This window comes from Mastomys coucha, unplaced genomic scaffold (assembly GCF_008632895.1).
Source record: "Mastomys coucha isolate ucsf_1 unplaced genomic scaffold, UCSF_Mcou_1 pScaffold22, whole genome shotgun sequence".
Classification (NCBI taxonomy): Eukaryota; Metazoa; Chordata; class Mammalia; order Rodentia; family Muridae; genus Mastomys; species Mastomys coucha.
The window spans coordinates 176,824,033-176,838,402 of NW_022196905.1; the positions used below are offsets into that span (position 1 = coordinate 176,824,033).

The 14,370-nt window shown below is 42.7% G+C and overlaps 1 protein-coding gene across 1 annotated transcript in view; it reads left to right on the forward strand.

The window, feature by feature from the left end:
• LOC116069156 (low-density lipoprotein receptor-related protein 1-like) overlaps positions 1-14,370 on the forward strand; it is a 51,648-nt gene that overhangs the window by 13,637 nt on the left and 23,641 nt on the right. Inside the window, exons 9-15 of the mRNA XM_031339539.1 lie at positions 262-430; positions 741-909; positions 1,749-1,974; positions 4,046-4,171; positions 6,118-6,342; positions 10,840-11,151; positions 12,503-12,715. Of these exons, the coding sequence (XP_031195399.1) occupies positions 262-430; positions 741-909; positions 1,749-1,974; positions 4,046-4,171; positions 6,118-6,342; positions 10,840-11,151; positions 12,503-12,715 (1,440 nt within the window). The remainder of the gene's footprint in view (positions 1-261; positions 431-740; positions 910-1,748; positions 1,975-4,045; positions 4,172-6,117; positions 6,343-10,839; positions 11,152-12,502; positions 12,716-14,370) is intronic.

Here is a 14,370-nt window from a genome sequence, read left to right on the forward strand (position 1 = left end):
GTGAGCAGTGTCTGAGCTGAGGCCACATACCCTCATTTTCTTGGTGTATGCTTCTCCTTGGATGGTGATTCTCCTCATTCCCATATATCCATACATGTTGGAGACTCTGTGGACTAACTCTGGCCATTGTTCCTTGGGTCCTGTATGCCTCATGGTATAGATCCAAATCAGGTATTGAATAGTCTTGTCAAGTATCGTTTCCAACATAAACATAGACATGAAAGACTACCTACAGTATGACTCTGTCCCCTGGGTCAGCAGAACTTCCGCCGGTGAGCAGTATTTCTCTGGACTGGGTCACAGGACAGTTGTACTGGGCCAGCAGCTCTGCAAGAGTCATCTGTGCTGGCTTAAGTGACGGCAGAGGCTATGTCAAAATCTTGGAAAAGGATCTTGTGCCTGAGGAGCTAGTGGTGTTTCCTGAAAAAAGGTAAGTAGTGTAGTGTATCTCTTAGGATAAATGCAAAAAAAAAAAAAAAAAAAATCCCTTGGCATTTTAGAGGAGAGCATGCTGGCTTTTAGATTTCCTCTGCTCCACAAAATCCATATTTGGACATCCTAGACTGAATTTCATGTGGCCAAACCTTTCCCTGCTTGACAAGTATGGGAGCTGAGCTCTCCACCCTTGGGTAGCAGTACAGAGACAAAACTCATAGGAGAGCACTGAGGGAGTTGTTGAGAATAATGTGCGTGCACAAGTGAGGCCATTTTAAACAACTGTGTACTCGTGCTGCTTGCAGGTATCTGTATTGGTTAGATCGAGGTGAGAATGGGCTAAAGACTATTGAAACTGCAGGAATGGATGGCTCGGACAGGAAGATGCTAGCAGTCGTGACCACAGAGGAGCCCCTAGGACTGACACTTGATCATGTGACGGGCAGACTCTACTGGATCGGTGGCTATAAAGAGGTACTGTAGATATGCCCAGAGGAATGGGAGCTCTCTTTTGTCAGGGGCTTGGGTCTATGGGTAGGTACACTCTTCTCTCATGTCTAGCATTAACTCCATGAAGTAACTTGTGGAGCAAAACAAGAAGAGCCAGCCAGGTTTAATTGCACAGCATCTTTGAGTAGAGCAGACTGTACCAACAGCTTGGGAGACTTGGTGTGCTGTTGTTGTTGTTGCTTTAACAGACTCTATAGTCCAACAGCACTAAATTTTTGCAAAAAAAACCAAAGGTTGTAGTTTATGTTGTGCCCATGATACAAGATGTTTTTAAGATTTCTGGAAACTTCCATGACACTTTTGAGTTCTGTACTCAAGATTCCCAAGGCATAATGATGCAGTTTATAATATCCCAATATGGGAAATGACAAACTAAAAGGTCGTTATGACATAGTGGCTAAAAGCAGAAACTCATAGCCGGATGAGTCACATTCTCAAGTCTCCCGTTCCCCAAGTTGTGATTTAAGCTGATTAGGATGCTCCTGTGAGAGAATTAGTCTTAGAGATTAGAGCTCACCTCTCTCTCTGAGAATACATAAAATGCCTATTTTCTAAGGCAATCACAGAATACAGTGAATACTACGGCTGGAGGTAGAGCAGATGCTATGGTAACCAAAATCTAAAGAAGGACAACTCAGTGCGATGACTTTAACAGAGGCCTCTATGATCTTAGATGAATTCCTCCCTATGGGCTTGATGTCCCAGTGATATTTAACCAGTGTCCATAAATCTCTGGTGACCATAGCATGCATCAGTCACACTTGCTGAGGGTACCTCTATCTCACGGGACTCTAATCCTTCAGTCCATAGAGACAGTGAAGGTGGACGGCAGTGGGAGGTACACGTTTCCTCGGGTATTTTTCGAAGACGAAGACCCCGTTGGCTTGGCTGTATTTGAAAATGCTTTCTTCTGGGCAAATCAAACTCAACTGATTCGTACCTCACCCAGCAGCCCGAAGGAGAGAGAGGTGCTGCTCCCTGCCTCCATCTCTGCTTTCTCAGTCCTCCACAAGACCCAGCAACCCAAAAGTAAGTGAGCCACTTGCTTCTCAATTGCTGAGATGGAGACCACCCGAGATGTGACCTCAGCCTGTGACTGACACTTGCTGCCTTGAGGCATGGGTATATTCTAGTCACTGTTCCTTCCAGTCTTGCATAGAGTTTCTGAGTAAGCTGGGCAGATCGAGAAGCCCGCTCCAAGTCCTGTGCTCTGTGCCTGGCTAAAATGTCTGCTGGATTTTTAGGGTCTGGAGTATTGAAAATACAAGCTCCAGGCTGGAGTGTTGGCTCAGCAGTTAAGAGCACTAGCTGCTCTTCCAGAGAAGGCAGGTTCAATCCTCATCACCTGACTGTGGCTCACAACTGTCTGTAACTCCAATCCCAGGGATTCAATGCCCTCTCCTGGCTTTTGGAGGCACCAGGCAGGTACATGATATGCATGCATACATGGAGGTGAAACACTTATACACAAAAAGTGATAAAATAAGTGAACTTTAAAGATTAATTAAGAAAAAGAAAACAGGCCAGCCGGTGGTGGCACATGCCTTTAATCCTAGCACTTGGGAGGCAGAGGCAGGAAAATTTCTGAATTCAAAATCTGGTCTACAGAGTGAGTACCAGAACAGCCAGGGCCACACAGAGAAACCCTGTCTCGAAAAATAAAAATAAAAAAAAGAAGAAGAAGAATAAAAGAAAAAGAAAAAGAAAAAGAAAACAAGCTGTCCCCAGAGGGTTCAGATCATGTTCACTGATGTGCCGGCTAGGAAATCAGTTAGGATTATTGAAACACTGTGGAGGCCATCAAATAATGTTTAATCTCAGTTTAGCTAATAATGAAATCATTTCTTATGCCTGAATAAAGAAAGCACGCAGATCTCTCCACAGACTTTAGCAGAGACCAATCTGGAACACATCAGAGCTAGAAGATGTCAGCGACTGAATACCCCAGGAGACTGGCTCTATGTGAAGTGTATGCCTCAGGTCCATGATCAGGTTTTCAGACCTGACACACAGACACTACTGAAGTAGACGAGTGCTTCGTGACAATACTCAACTCAGAGGCTTTGGTCTGATGTGTCTTGTTTGTTTGTTTGTTTAGGTTTTTGAGATAGGGTCTCTCTATGTAGTCCTGGAACTCACTGGCTACAAACTCACACAGATCCTCCCATCTCTGTCCCAAATGAAGGAATCAAAGTAATGAATCACCACGAGTGTATCTTAGAAACTAATCATGGTGGAGAATACAGACCCCTCTTTTTTTTAATTTATATATTCATACATTTATTTATTTTTTTAATATTTATTTATTATTAGAAATAAGTAAACTGTAGCTGTCTTCAGACACACCAGAAGAGGGTGTCAGATCTCATTATGGGTGGTTGTGAGCCACCATGTGGTTGCTGGGATCCGAATTCAGGACCTTCGGAAGAGCAATCAGTGCTCTTACCCGCTGAGCCATCTCACCAGCCCCCATACATTTATTTTTTATTGGTTATTTTATGTATTTACATTTCAAATATTGTCCTCCTTCTCAGTTCCCCTTCACAAACTTGCTATACCATCCCCCTCACCCTGCTTCTATCAGCTTGCTCCCCCAACCTCCCACCCACCCACTCCTGATTCACCATTCTAGCATTCCCCTACACTGGGGAATCAAGCTTCCACAGGACCAAGGGCCTCCCCTCCCCTTGATGCCAGATAAGGCCATCCTCTGCGACATATGCAGCTGGAGCCAGGTGTTCCTTTGTGTGTACTCTTTGGTTGATGGTTTAGACCCTGCGAGCTCTGGGGGGATCTGGTTGGTTGATATTATTGTTCTTCTTAAAGGGCATCTCCTAGTAAACCAATGGAATCCTCATTTTGCATTAAGTTCAAGGGAGAAAATGCAATTGGTTCAAGTTTGTTGGCCCTAGCATAAGACACACAGATTTTTGCCTGACAGCCAGTCAAGCATAGTTCAAAGGTTAGCACACCCAGTAGAAGGTGACGAGTATATGTGGATTCCTCTGAAGGCAGATCATCTTATCTCTTCTTCAGTTCTGTGTTTTGAATGGATTTGGACAGGGAACCTAAACTATGTCTACTGTTTCTGTTTAAACAGGCAGACACTCAGCATGTGTTCCAGGTTCTTGCAGCCACCTATGCCTCTTGTCCCCCATCCATCCCAAGGGTTACAAGTGTGTCTGTCCAGAGGGGCTCTTTCTTTTACCTTCTGGTACATGCAGTGGTAAGTTTTCTGGTGAAATGGTTACAGTCCTAGAAGGCTTGCTCCAGGTTAGCCTAGAAATAAGGCAGATTCTTCTGAATCAATCGCATCTGTTCCAACAAGCTCCTTTGATGACCAGTTTGTTGTCAACACACAGTGATTCCATTTTTGTTTGATTGTTTTGAGATTGGCTTTTACTGGGTAGCTCTGGGAGGCAAGGAACTTTTTATATAGACTAGGCTGGCCTCGAAATCACAGAGTTCTTCCTGCCTCTGCCTCTCAAGGGCTGAAGTCAGTTCCCCATCCCCTTGATTTAGCTTTATAATAAATAGTGCTAACGTGACCTAACAAAAACTTAACATTTGGTCATTTTGAATTGTATGGTGACACAAGAAGTATTCATGTTTTCGTGCAACTATCATCAAGAGCATCTCCAGAATTCTTCATCTTCCTACATGATGCTCTTTACATCTTAGGCATCAATTCTACTCTCTGCCTGTAGTTCCTGTCTACCATCATTCTACTGTCTGTCTGTGACTTACCTATTCTAGCTAGCATATTTGGTGAAATTGTGGGTTCTGTGGCTCTGTTGTATTTCACTTAGAATAATATCTTTAATGTTATATCTCTATGTTCTAGCACATGATAGAATCACACACACACACACACACACACACACACACACACACACACTTTTGACTTTTTGAAACAGGAGTCTGGCTGGCTTTGAATTTACTGTGTGACCCATGCTGGCCCCAAGCTCACAATCTTTGCCCCTTGGCTTCTCAGGTGCTGTGTTTACCAGAGTGTACCACATCTCCTGACTTCATTCTCTTTTATTTTTCCATTTCATTTATTATAGTTGTGACAAGGAACACATGTGTGCCACTGTTCACAGATGTTCATCAGGGGACAGCTTTTTGGAGTTGGTTTTGTCCTGCTACTTTTTCTTCCTCCAGAGATAGAACCCAGGGTCTCAGACTTACATGCCAGGCACTCTTACCTGCTAAGTCATTTTACTAACTCTATTCCTTTTGAAGCCTAAGTGATATTCTACAGGTTTACATGAAAAAAGCTTACACATAAATTAATCGAAGAAAAGTCTTCTATGATCCCTATCACATATCCTGACTTTGTTTTTAAGCAAAGTCTCTCTTGAACACTGTTTTTTGTCCAATACTGCTAATACAAATTCCCCGGGTTGCTATTTTATCTCCAAAATATTAAAGTCTACTCAATCACTTGAATATTTCTACCCAACTTATATGGCTTTAAAAACTAGAACATGAAAGTTTTAAGAAGAATAACTCATGTAAATATTTTTGTGCTCCAACTTATTTTTAAAAACACAGTTCATGGGAACAGCTTTGAATGGAACCAGGATGGAAGAAGCAGTTGTTGCCAAGTAATCAGCTCAGACTTAATTTTGAGCATTACATATAGTGTGCAATTAAACCAACATACTCAAATTTTTCTTTAAATAAGAGAAATTAGTAAAAATTCTCTAGTAGCTGATCAGTGGTGGCACACACCTTTAATCCCAGCACAGAGGAAGTAGAGGCAGGGAGATCTCTGAATTCAAGGCCAGCCTTAGTCTACAGAGCAAGTTCCAGGACACCTAGGGCTATTCAGAGAAATCCTGTCTTGAAAAACAAAAATGAAAACCAACCAACCAAATAAACAGATACTCTAGCAGCAAGACATTGTTAAATCAAGAACAGCGTCCCATTGGTTCGGCCTTAGGCTTTCATCAAAAGCCAGGAAGACCTAGTGCCTTGGGAAAGCTAAGCAACACTGGCATTTGCCCAAATAGCCTGTGTCTTTAGAGGTGTTCATGTGTGTGTGCTGCAGAGAGATGTAAGACGTTCGTATGGGTGCCTGAGCTTGAGATACGGCTACTCTCAGAAGGGAGCCTGGGAATCATCTGATAGACCGTGAAATAGCAGATCTCTCCTTTCTCTTCATAGAGTTAAAAGTCGTATTTTCTTCTGGCAAACGTCTATACTTGCTGAAAGTCAGCTCTATGGGAAGTGCTATAGAGAGAACTCTAGTTGAAGAGCATGCTGGGAACCTCTATTTACTGGACATTGATTGGAGAAGGAACTTCATCTATTGGTCAAATACCCAGGGACATCTTGTTTATTCAGCTGGATATTCAGGAGAAAAGCAAGAGATTTGGACCCAGCACACAGGTGAGCTGTGGTAGGCGCATCTGCTTTTCTTCTTTTATTTTCTGGTTCTAAAATGTGTAGGGCCAAAGGAGCGAATGTATGCCTAATCTCAGTGTAGCTTCATGGGGCAAAGACTAGATGTGACTAATTGAATGTGATATCTTTTACTGACCTATTGTTCTCAGGCATGACCACAGCCCTGAGGATAAATACAGGTACAAGAGTTTTTAAATTTTGCTTTCCTGGCCTTAAGTCAGGGAAGAATAGAAAAAAAAAGGACCTTTTATTCTTTGGTTTTGCATTGCAGATTTTTCATATTCTAATTTAAAAGTCATTTGCAATGCAGATTTTGGAGAGGAAAAGCAAGATATTTTCTTAATATGGCAATGTATACTTTCCCTTCCCACATTCCTAAATGCTGCACCTCGCCCTCAAGTTCCCTGTACTTTGTCTAAATGCAGCAAACATCTCTGCTACAAAGGACAGATTTCTAAATCCTTGTACCTGCGCGCTCTGCCAAATGCTAAGGCTATATACTTCTCTCTGTGAGAAGTGCCTTGGACACTTTTCTCAGGGATGGACAGGATACCCAGAGGGCTGCAAGGTAAATACAATGGTGGTTGAACAGCAGCTTCTAACGCTCCAGTCAGAAAACATTCAGGACAAACTAACCATGACAGCATCTAACAGCTGCCTGTCAGGTGCCTAATTGCAGTCTTCCGGCTTCATGTGAAGCACCATCTTCTTCCCCATGGCTGGGCATATTAGTTAGCTCCTGTGGCTGTTATCATATCAAGGATTGCTGGCTTCATTCATCTAAGCTGGCTCTATTGTGGAGTGGTGATAACTTTCTGTAACTAGAATAAATGCCTGAGGTGACCAACTTGTAAAAAGCAAATCCTAACTGAGCGAATAATATATAAATAATACATAAGGGGAAAAGTTAGCTTGGGCTCTTAATCCATTTGGTTTGACTCGCTGGTTTTACACTTGTGATGGTACTACTGGATGCCAATGGGATGGGAATTGTGGACCCAAAGTGCTCACCTCAATGGTGAAAGAGAGACGTGGGGGCAGGGACTAAGTACTTACAGACCCACTGAGGACACTTATTCCCAATTACCAGATTATCGCCCACTGATCCTTGTCTGTTAAAAGTTTCACAGTCCCCCAATAGCACCACAGGCTTGCCATCAAGGTCCTAAAACATAAGCTTTATGGGGATATTCGAGAGCCAAACGAATTGTAGCAGTGGTTAAACATGGCAAAAGCAATGACATCATTCCTGCTAGCGAGACCTGCTTTATGTGGCCTTCTTCTAACAACCCCTCAGTGTCCTGATGCCACTGTTTTCTTTTGGGTGCCATGTTCTTATGCTAAAGTTGAAAACTGAGGCTGAAAAAGATCCAGCTAAAACCACCCTTGTCCTCTCCCTCAGTATTTAACATCAGTTTCTCACTGTCATGCCAAGTGTCTGTGCTTCAAAGTTCTTGACAATTGTCTCTCTGCATGCTACAGTTTGGATAGGAAATGAACCCCACCATTAGCACAGTCATGTGTACAATGAAGACTTGGTTTCCGGGTAGGGTCACTGAGATCTGATCATTAGGATGCTAACTTCATCCATAGAGTAGACCCGTGAGGAGTTCAGAAATGAATAGGTTATGAGAAGGCAGTGAGGAGTTCAGAAATGAATGGGCTATGAGAAGGCAGTGAGGAGTTCAGAAATGAATGGGCTATGAGAAGGCAGAGCCTGGTGTGGGGAAGCAGGCTGCTGGGGCCATGCCTGGGAGAGGACAGCTTGTTTTCTCCGCAACAACTTCCCGGATGTGACCACTTTGTTCCACTATATGCACACTGCCACGGTGTCCTGCCTAACCACATACAGGCCCAGAAGCCTTGGAGACAATTGTCAGTAGCCTGAAGTCAGGGACCAGAATAGATCCTTTATCCCACCTCAGATATGAAAGGTTAAAATACAAAAGCATAAACAAAGAGTGACTAACATAACAGGAAAAATATGTTGTGTATATATTACCTGACATATGCTTATAATAAAGCTTACTGATATAAAAGTGAGCAATACACAATCTATGATTATTTTTTTAAAAGCTAAGGTTAATTGTATCTGGTAAAGTTGCTGCAGAAGTACAGTTTTGGCTTTCATACTTTTGGTTCAATAGAAAAGTGAAACAAAGGTGAAGTGGAGAAGACACGGGGGATTAGGTCATCTGGTGTCCTAAAACATGGCTTTGATGACCTCAATAATACATTATAAGTACTAGACAATGATCTTGGACTTTTTAGGTATTTAGAGTTTAATTTCTTGTATAAGTGGATAAGTGTATATATACTCTTAACAATTCTACTTTCTTTGCATTTATTTTATTTTGTGGTGTGTGTGTGTACATGCATGCACGTGTGTGTCTATGCTCATGTACCCATGGGCCACATGTGTGTGAGTAGGTCAGAGGACAACTTTTAGCAATCAATTCTCTGCTTTTGCCATGTGTGTTCCAGGGATTGAACTCAGGTTACAGGACTTGGTGGCAAGCATCTGTACTTACCAAGCCATCACTTTTCTTATGTAGCAACTAAGGGGTCACAAACTTTGTATGAAAGCCCAAAGAGTAACCACCATGCTCGGTGGCTGTTATCGTAGCATGAAAACAGCCTTATAGAATATATCACTTATTAATTATATTCCCTGAAAGGTTATCCATATAGAAAGGCAGTGGATCATATTTGGCCCAAAGGCAATTATTTATCCATCTTTGGTGTAAGGAACAAAACACACAAACAAGCAATCCCTAAAGAAGTCCTCTCCCATGAGCTGTGCTGACAATTTTCAGGGTGTAAATACACCCACAATGCCAGCCTCCAAGCTACCACGTTACATGGTTAAAATGGATTTGAAAAGTATGTGTAGGATCATGTCCAACATCCAAGAATGATTGACTTAAAGTAAACAGGAATGTGATACAGTTTGTACACAGTGCCAATTTGAAACTGCAAAGTCCAAAATACCAAAATCTCAATGGTTTTGATCCACCTCCATGATGCAATAGGAGGGAAATTCCATTATCTGTTCTCAATGAGTCAGATACTGGTAGTGTTTTATAAAGCTACTTTGCGGCCATATGTATAAGGTATATAGGAAACAAAGATGAATATTGGGTTTAGACTGGAGTCCCCTTCTCAAAGCTATGTGCAAAAATCCAGAAAGAATTCCAAATTCAGAACCACATTCAATTCCACAATAAAGGATCCTAAGCCAGTAATAGAAAATAGTACTAAAATAATAATAATAACTATATTAGTTGAGTATTATTTTTAGTAATTGATATAATTAATTTAATTACTTTTATTAAACCACCAACTAGCAGAGTTCCCGATGGTTGACTATTGTGAACTTGTGTGATTGGCTTTAGTAACTTACCATAAAATAGCAGAGAGTATTTTAAGATATTTGCCTATTTTAATAAAGCTTGTGACAAGCTCATGAGAGGAGCATCCTTATAATGCATCTGAGGACACTGGGGCACAGAAACAGGGTTTTGAGGGAGGCATTCTGACCTTCTAACTTGATATTCAAGCTAGATTCATGGCTCTGAATCGTAATGGTAGACTAGATCCCACAGTAGCTGAATTCCAGCTTAGTTCCAGCTGTCCAGTAGCTATCCTGAGCCTGAGTAGGATGGGAAGAGGGTTTGGAGCTAGCCCATAACTCAGCTATTTGCATCTGAAAAAGGTTACCTGTCTTAGTCAGGGTTTCTACTGCCATGAAGGGACACTATGACCACCGCCACTCTTAGGAAGGAAGAAATTTAACTGCGGCTGGCTTACAGTTCAGAGACTTCACCTATTGCCATCCTGGCAGGAAGCATGGTGGCACACAGGCAGACCTGGTGCTGAAGAAGGAATTGAGGGTTCTATATCCTGATCTAAAGGCAATAAGAATAAAGAATGATACTGGGCCTAGCTTGAGTGACTGAAACCTCAAAGCAACCGCCAGTGACACGTCTACTCTAACAAGGCCACACCTCTTAATAGTGCCACTTCCTACGAACCTTGGGTGGGGGAGCATTTTCATTCAAAATACCCGTGATTTTTATGAACGTGGTCCTTCTCATCCTAGATTTTTCTCACCGTCTGTGTTCTCTGGGTGACTTTTCATCCTATCTGAAGTGATGTCACTTGTCCTAGTTTTCCTAAAGCAATTTCAGCTCTAGCCCCTTGAAGTTTAATTGATAGATTTGCATATTGACCCATGAGAAGAAGGAACATAACTCCGAAGTTATAGGCCTGCATGCAAATGCAGGCCACCTGGCCATCTCCTTCTAGATGTAGTACATCTCTCTAGGTGGCTGTGAGGACCAGTAGAGCTCAAGTGACAAGCTGCTGGATCCAGACTAGGCATTGTGAGGGGGCCGGTCTCCTTCTCCCCTTGACCCGTTAGAGCCAGTACCTTAATATACCTAGAAGCCTTTTCCAGTGTGGCTTCTGTTCCCCCTACAGTCTGTTCAGCAAGTGTGGACATATCCACCGGGAACCTATTCTGGGTACCCTGCAACCGAGGTACTATTCAGAAGACCAGAATGCCTGGCACTGAGTCACACACTCTCTACAGTACTCGAAACATTATAGTGCAGCTGCTTCTTGATTGGCCCAGAAGAGTGCTGTACTGGGTGGAGAATGGGAAGCCCCTACAAAGCATGACCCTCGATGGCAAAAACAGACAGGAAGTTTGGAGAGGCACCTGGGCAGCAGATACTCGGATGGCTTTGGACCTGGGGTCTGCTAGCATCCTCTGGACCACCAAAGGGCTTGGTAAGTACTGTATAACATACAGTACAGTGTGTGGGTGGGGAGTGCGACCTGAGGATACAAGCCAAAGTTTCATTTTAGCATCATGCTTCTTCTAGTCATTTCTTTTAACTTTAAATTTATTTTTGTGTTTTGGGCTATGGTGGAAATTTTTGTTTTAAATTTTTGATGGACACAAAATAGTTGCACCTGCATGTGGGTTGAATGATGATATTTTGACACCCATATATAATGTATAACAAGCAAATTATAGTAATTAGTGTATTCACCACCTCAAGCATGTACTCTTACTTTGTATAGAGAATATTCCAAACCTTTCTTCTGGCTGTCCTACTTATTCTGAGTACTGCTTAAACAAAGACTTTGACTTGAAATTTGACAGTAAATGCAAGGCACTTCAAACCCACCTCTTACGTAACCCCCTGGTTTAGGAATTTAAAAACTTGAAACACTTTCAGAAATAATAGACTTAAGAGCTTCAAAAAGATACACACGGTTGTTTTTCCCAAGGCTTGTTTTAAATGTGTTTTTCCTTTCCCAACTAGAAATAACAGAGGCAAACTTTCTTTGCAAAGGGGGTGCCAGGGCTTGTGGTTAGACGTTGGTACCAGGTGTGGGCCGTAACTGTGCGGCGATTCTGACCGTCTTACCTAACAGCAACCTTGTGGTCTGGTGGCAACGCGCTGATAGCCATGTTTTTCAATACATGCAGCTTTTCAATGGCTGGGAAAAAAACACCATGACCAAAAGCAGTTTAGGGAAGGAAAGGTTTAACTAAACTTATGGTTCATCGTGAAGGAAGAGAAGTCAGGGCAGAAACTTAGCGCAGAAACACAGAGGCAGGGAGCTACAGCAGAAGCCACGAAAGAGGGCTGTTTACTGGCTTGCTCCTCCTGGCTCTCTCTGTTTGTTTTCCTATATAACCTAGGACCGCCTGCCCAGGGATGGTACCACCCACCATGAACTGGGACCCATATCAGTCATGAATCAAGAAAATATCCCACGGGCTTGCCGATGGGCTGATCTAATGGAGGGAGTTTTCAGTTAAAGTCCCCCTTTCCCAGATGAGTCTGGCTTGTGTCAGGTTGATAAAAATAAATAAATAAAGCTAACCAAACACAAGGTGCATTGAGACACGGAAGACATAGCTGCTGTCCTTGCATGTCAGAACTAAGATCCCCACTGTCCAGGAGCTTAAGACACTCATTAGTTATTTTTTAACCTATAAAACTAAAAGCTGTGACCCTTTGGGAAATGAACTTCCTTGGAGTTTTGGGTCTTTGGACCTCCATCACATTGGGCACGTTCATCTCACCTCACTATAGGTCACAGACCAACCTTCGTTTTCCCCTAGGGTTGCACAGTCTTAGTCTATTAAAAAACCAAACACGCTCATTGAACCCATCCTGGAGCGATGTGGTTATGGTGGCCCATGCACCTTACCTGGTGACCGCAGACAAGGCAGCTCTTGTGCTGTGGAACAGGAAGACACTGGAGCCCTTCTCCACACTGAAGGAGCCACACATAAAGAAAATGATCATCTTGGCGGAGAATCAGGAAATGCAAGGTGAGTCTCTCCTTGTGGAGCCATCCTCCATGTTCTTTAGGGTAAAAATCCTGGGTACCCTGTTGTTTATATTACCTCTATATTCTCCTCAGCCCAGCCATCCCCCTCCCTAACTTGTTCATATTAGGGGAGTTTAAGAACTGAACACGTATTTTAAAGTTGCTAAGAGAATTAGTCAGTTATAATGACCATAAGTCTTCGCAGTTCTGAGAGGTCTACCCGCCATGGCCCTTTGGGGAAGGCTCTTCCATGTTAATGTATTCAAGACTCAGTCTGGGTATGAACATGATTAGTTCTAAACTGTTCCCAAACTGAATTATCAAACAACTTAAACTGAATTATCAAACAACTTATTCTTTCATGAGACACATAGCAGTGACGTTGTGTAGGGTACCTTCTGTGACGCACCTCCAAGGCTACGATACAGGCTGAATAGCCTCTACCCAAAATATTTAGGACCAAGCGTGTTCCAAGTTTTGGACCTCTATTTTAGGCTTTGGAGTCTCTTTAAGATGCATAGTGAAATCTCTGACAGATGAAACCCAAGTGTGAAATTCGTTATAATCCGTACATACTTTATGCATACAAGCTGAAGGTCATTTCCTGCAACAGTCCTCGTGTGCCTGCCTTTGAAGTGGGACCTGACACAGGAAGTCGGGTATCAAGTTTTCCTTTGTGCCATCATGTTGGACTTGAAAAGTTTTATATTTTGAAGTCTCATATTTTGGATTTTAAGTTTTTGGACTGAAGTGTTCACCATGTTCCAGGGGAAGTAGCATTCTTTCACTTGTTGGCGTTGGGTCAGGGTGAACAGGTTTCCATATCATCTTTTCACATAACTCTTTGACAGGACCAAACACATCCAGTCTTGGGTCATGAAGAAGGCAAAAAGGAGTTTCTACACTAGGTTTCAGAACCTTCCTTGGTAGAAACAGCTGGGCATCTCAGGGGAGACCAGAGGGGTGGATCCATTTCCTCTCTGTATCCAATGCACCTCCTCCTCTGTGACACACAGGACTTTGGGCTCACTGGTTGCTTTATATTGATCTTAGGAGTTAGAAAGCATCAGGTCTGAGGATTACTTCTTGAGGTTATACAGATTTAGTTAATTTTCCTGCCTTAAATCCTATTCTGATTGCTAAATCATAGCTGCTGGCAAATATAACGTGTGGTGGTGTAATTTATGCATCTCAACAAGTGAGAGCCTAGCTTAAGCTGGCTCTCATCCCATGTTGGGGGACCAGAAGGACTGTAGTGCATTATGTAATGTTAGGGACACCTCCTGAGAAACGTTATACTGTGTGGTATCATTGCTGTGTTGCCGTTATAGAATGTACTCGCACGAACCCCAGATGTACAATGATAGTACAACTACTCCAAATGAGAGCAGTTGCTTTGCTCATACCGGTTGATCGCAACAACTGTGCGACCAGACGTTTTCAGCTCTGTGATGTTCTTATGCAGCACCTATGTGCAGTCTGAGATTGACAGACTGTGATCCGATACACAGTTACACTCGCTTTTCATTTGTCAGATGCAAATAGAGCACCAGATATCTCAGGAAGGAGGAAGAACTTGCCCAGATTCAAAGCCAGTGGATGAGGGTCTATGCAGCTCCTCATCTAAGCAGTCTTAAGATCGGTGCCTTCACTGGT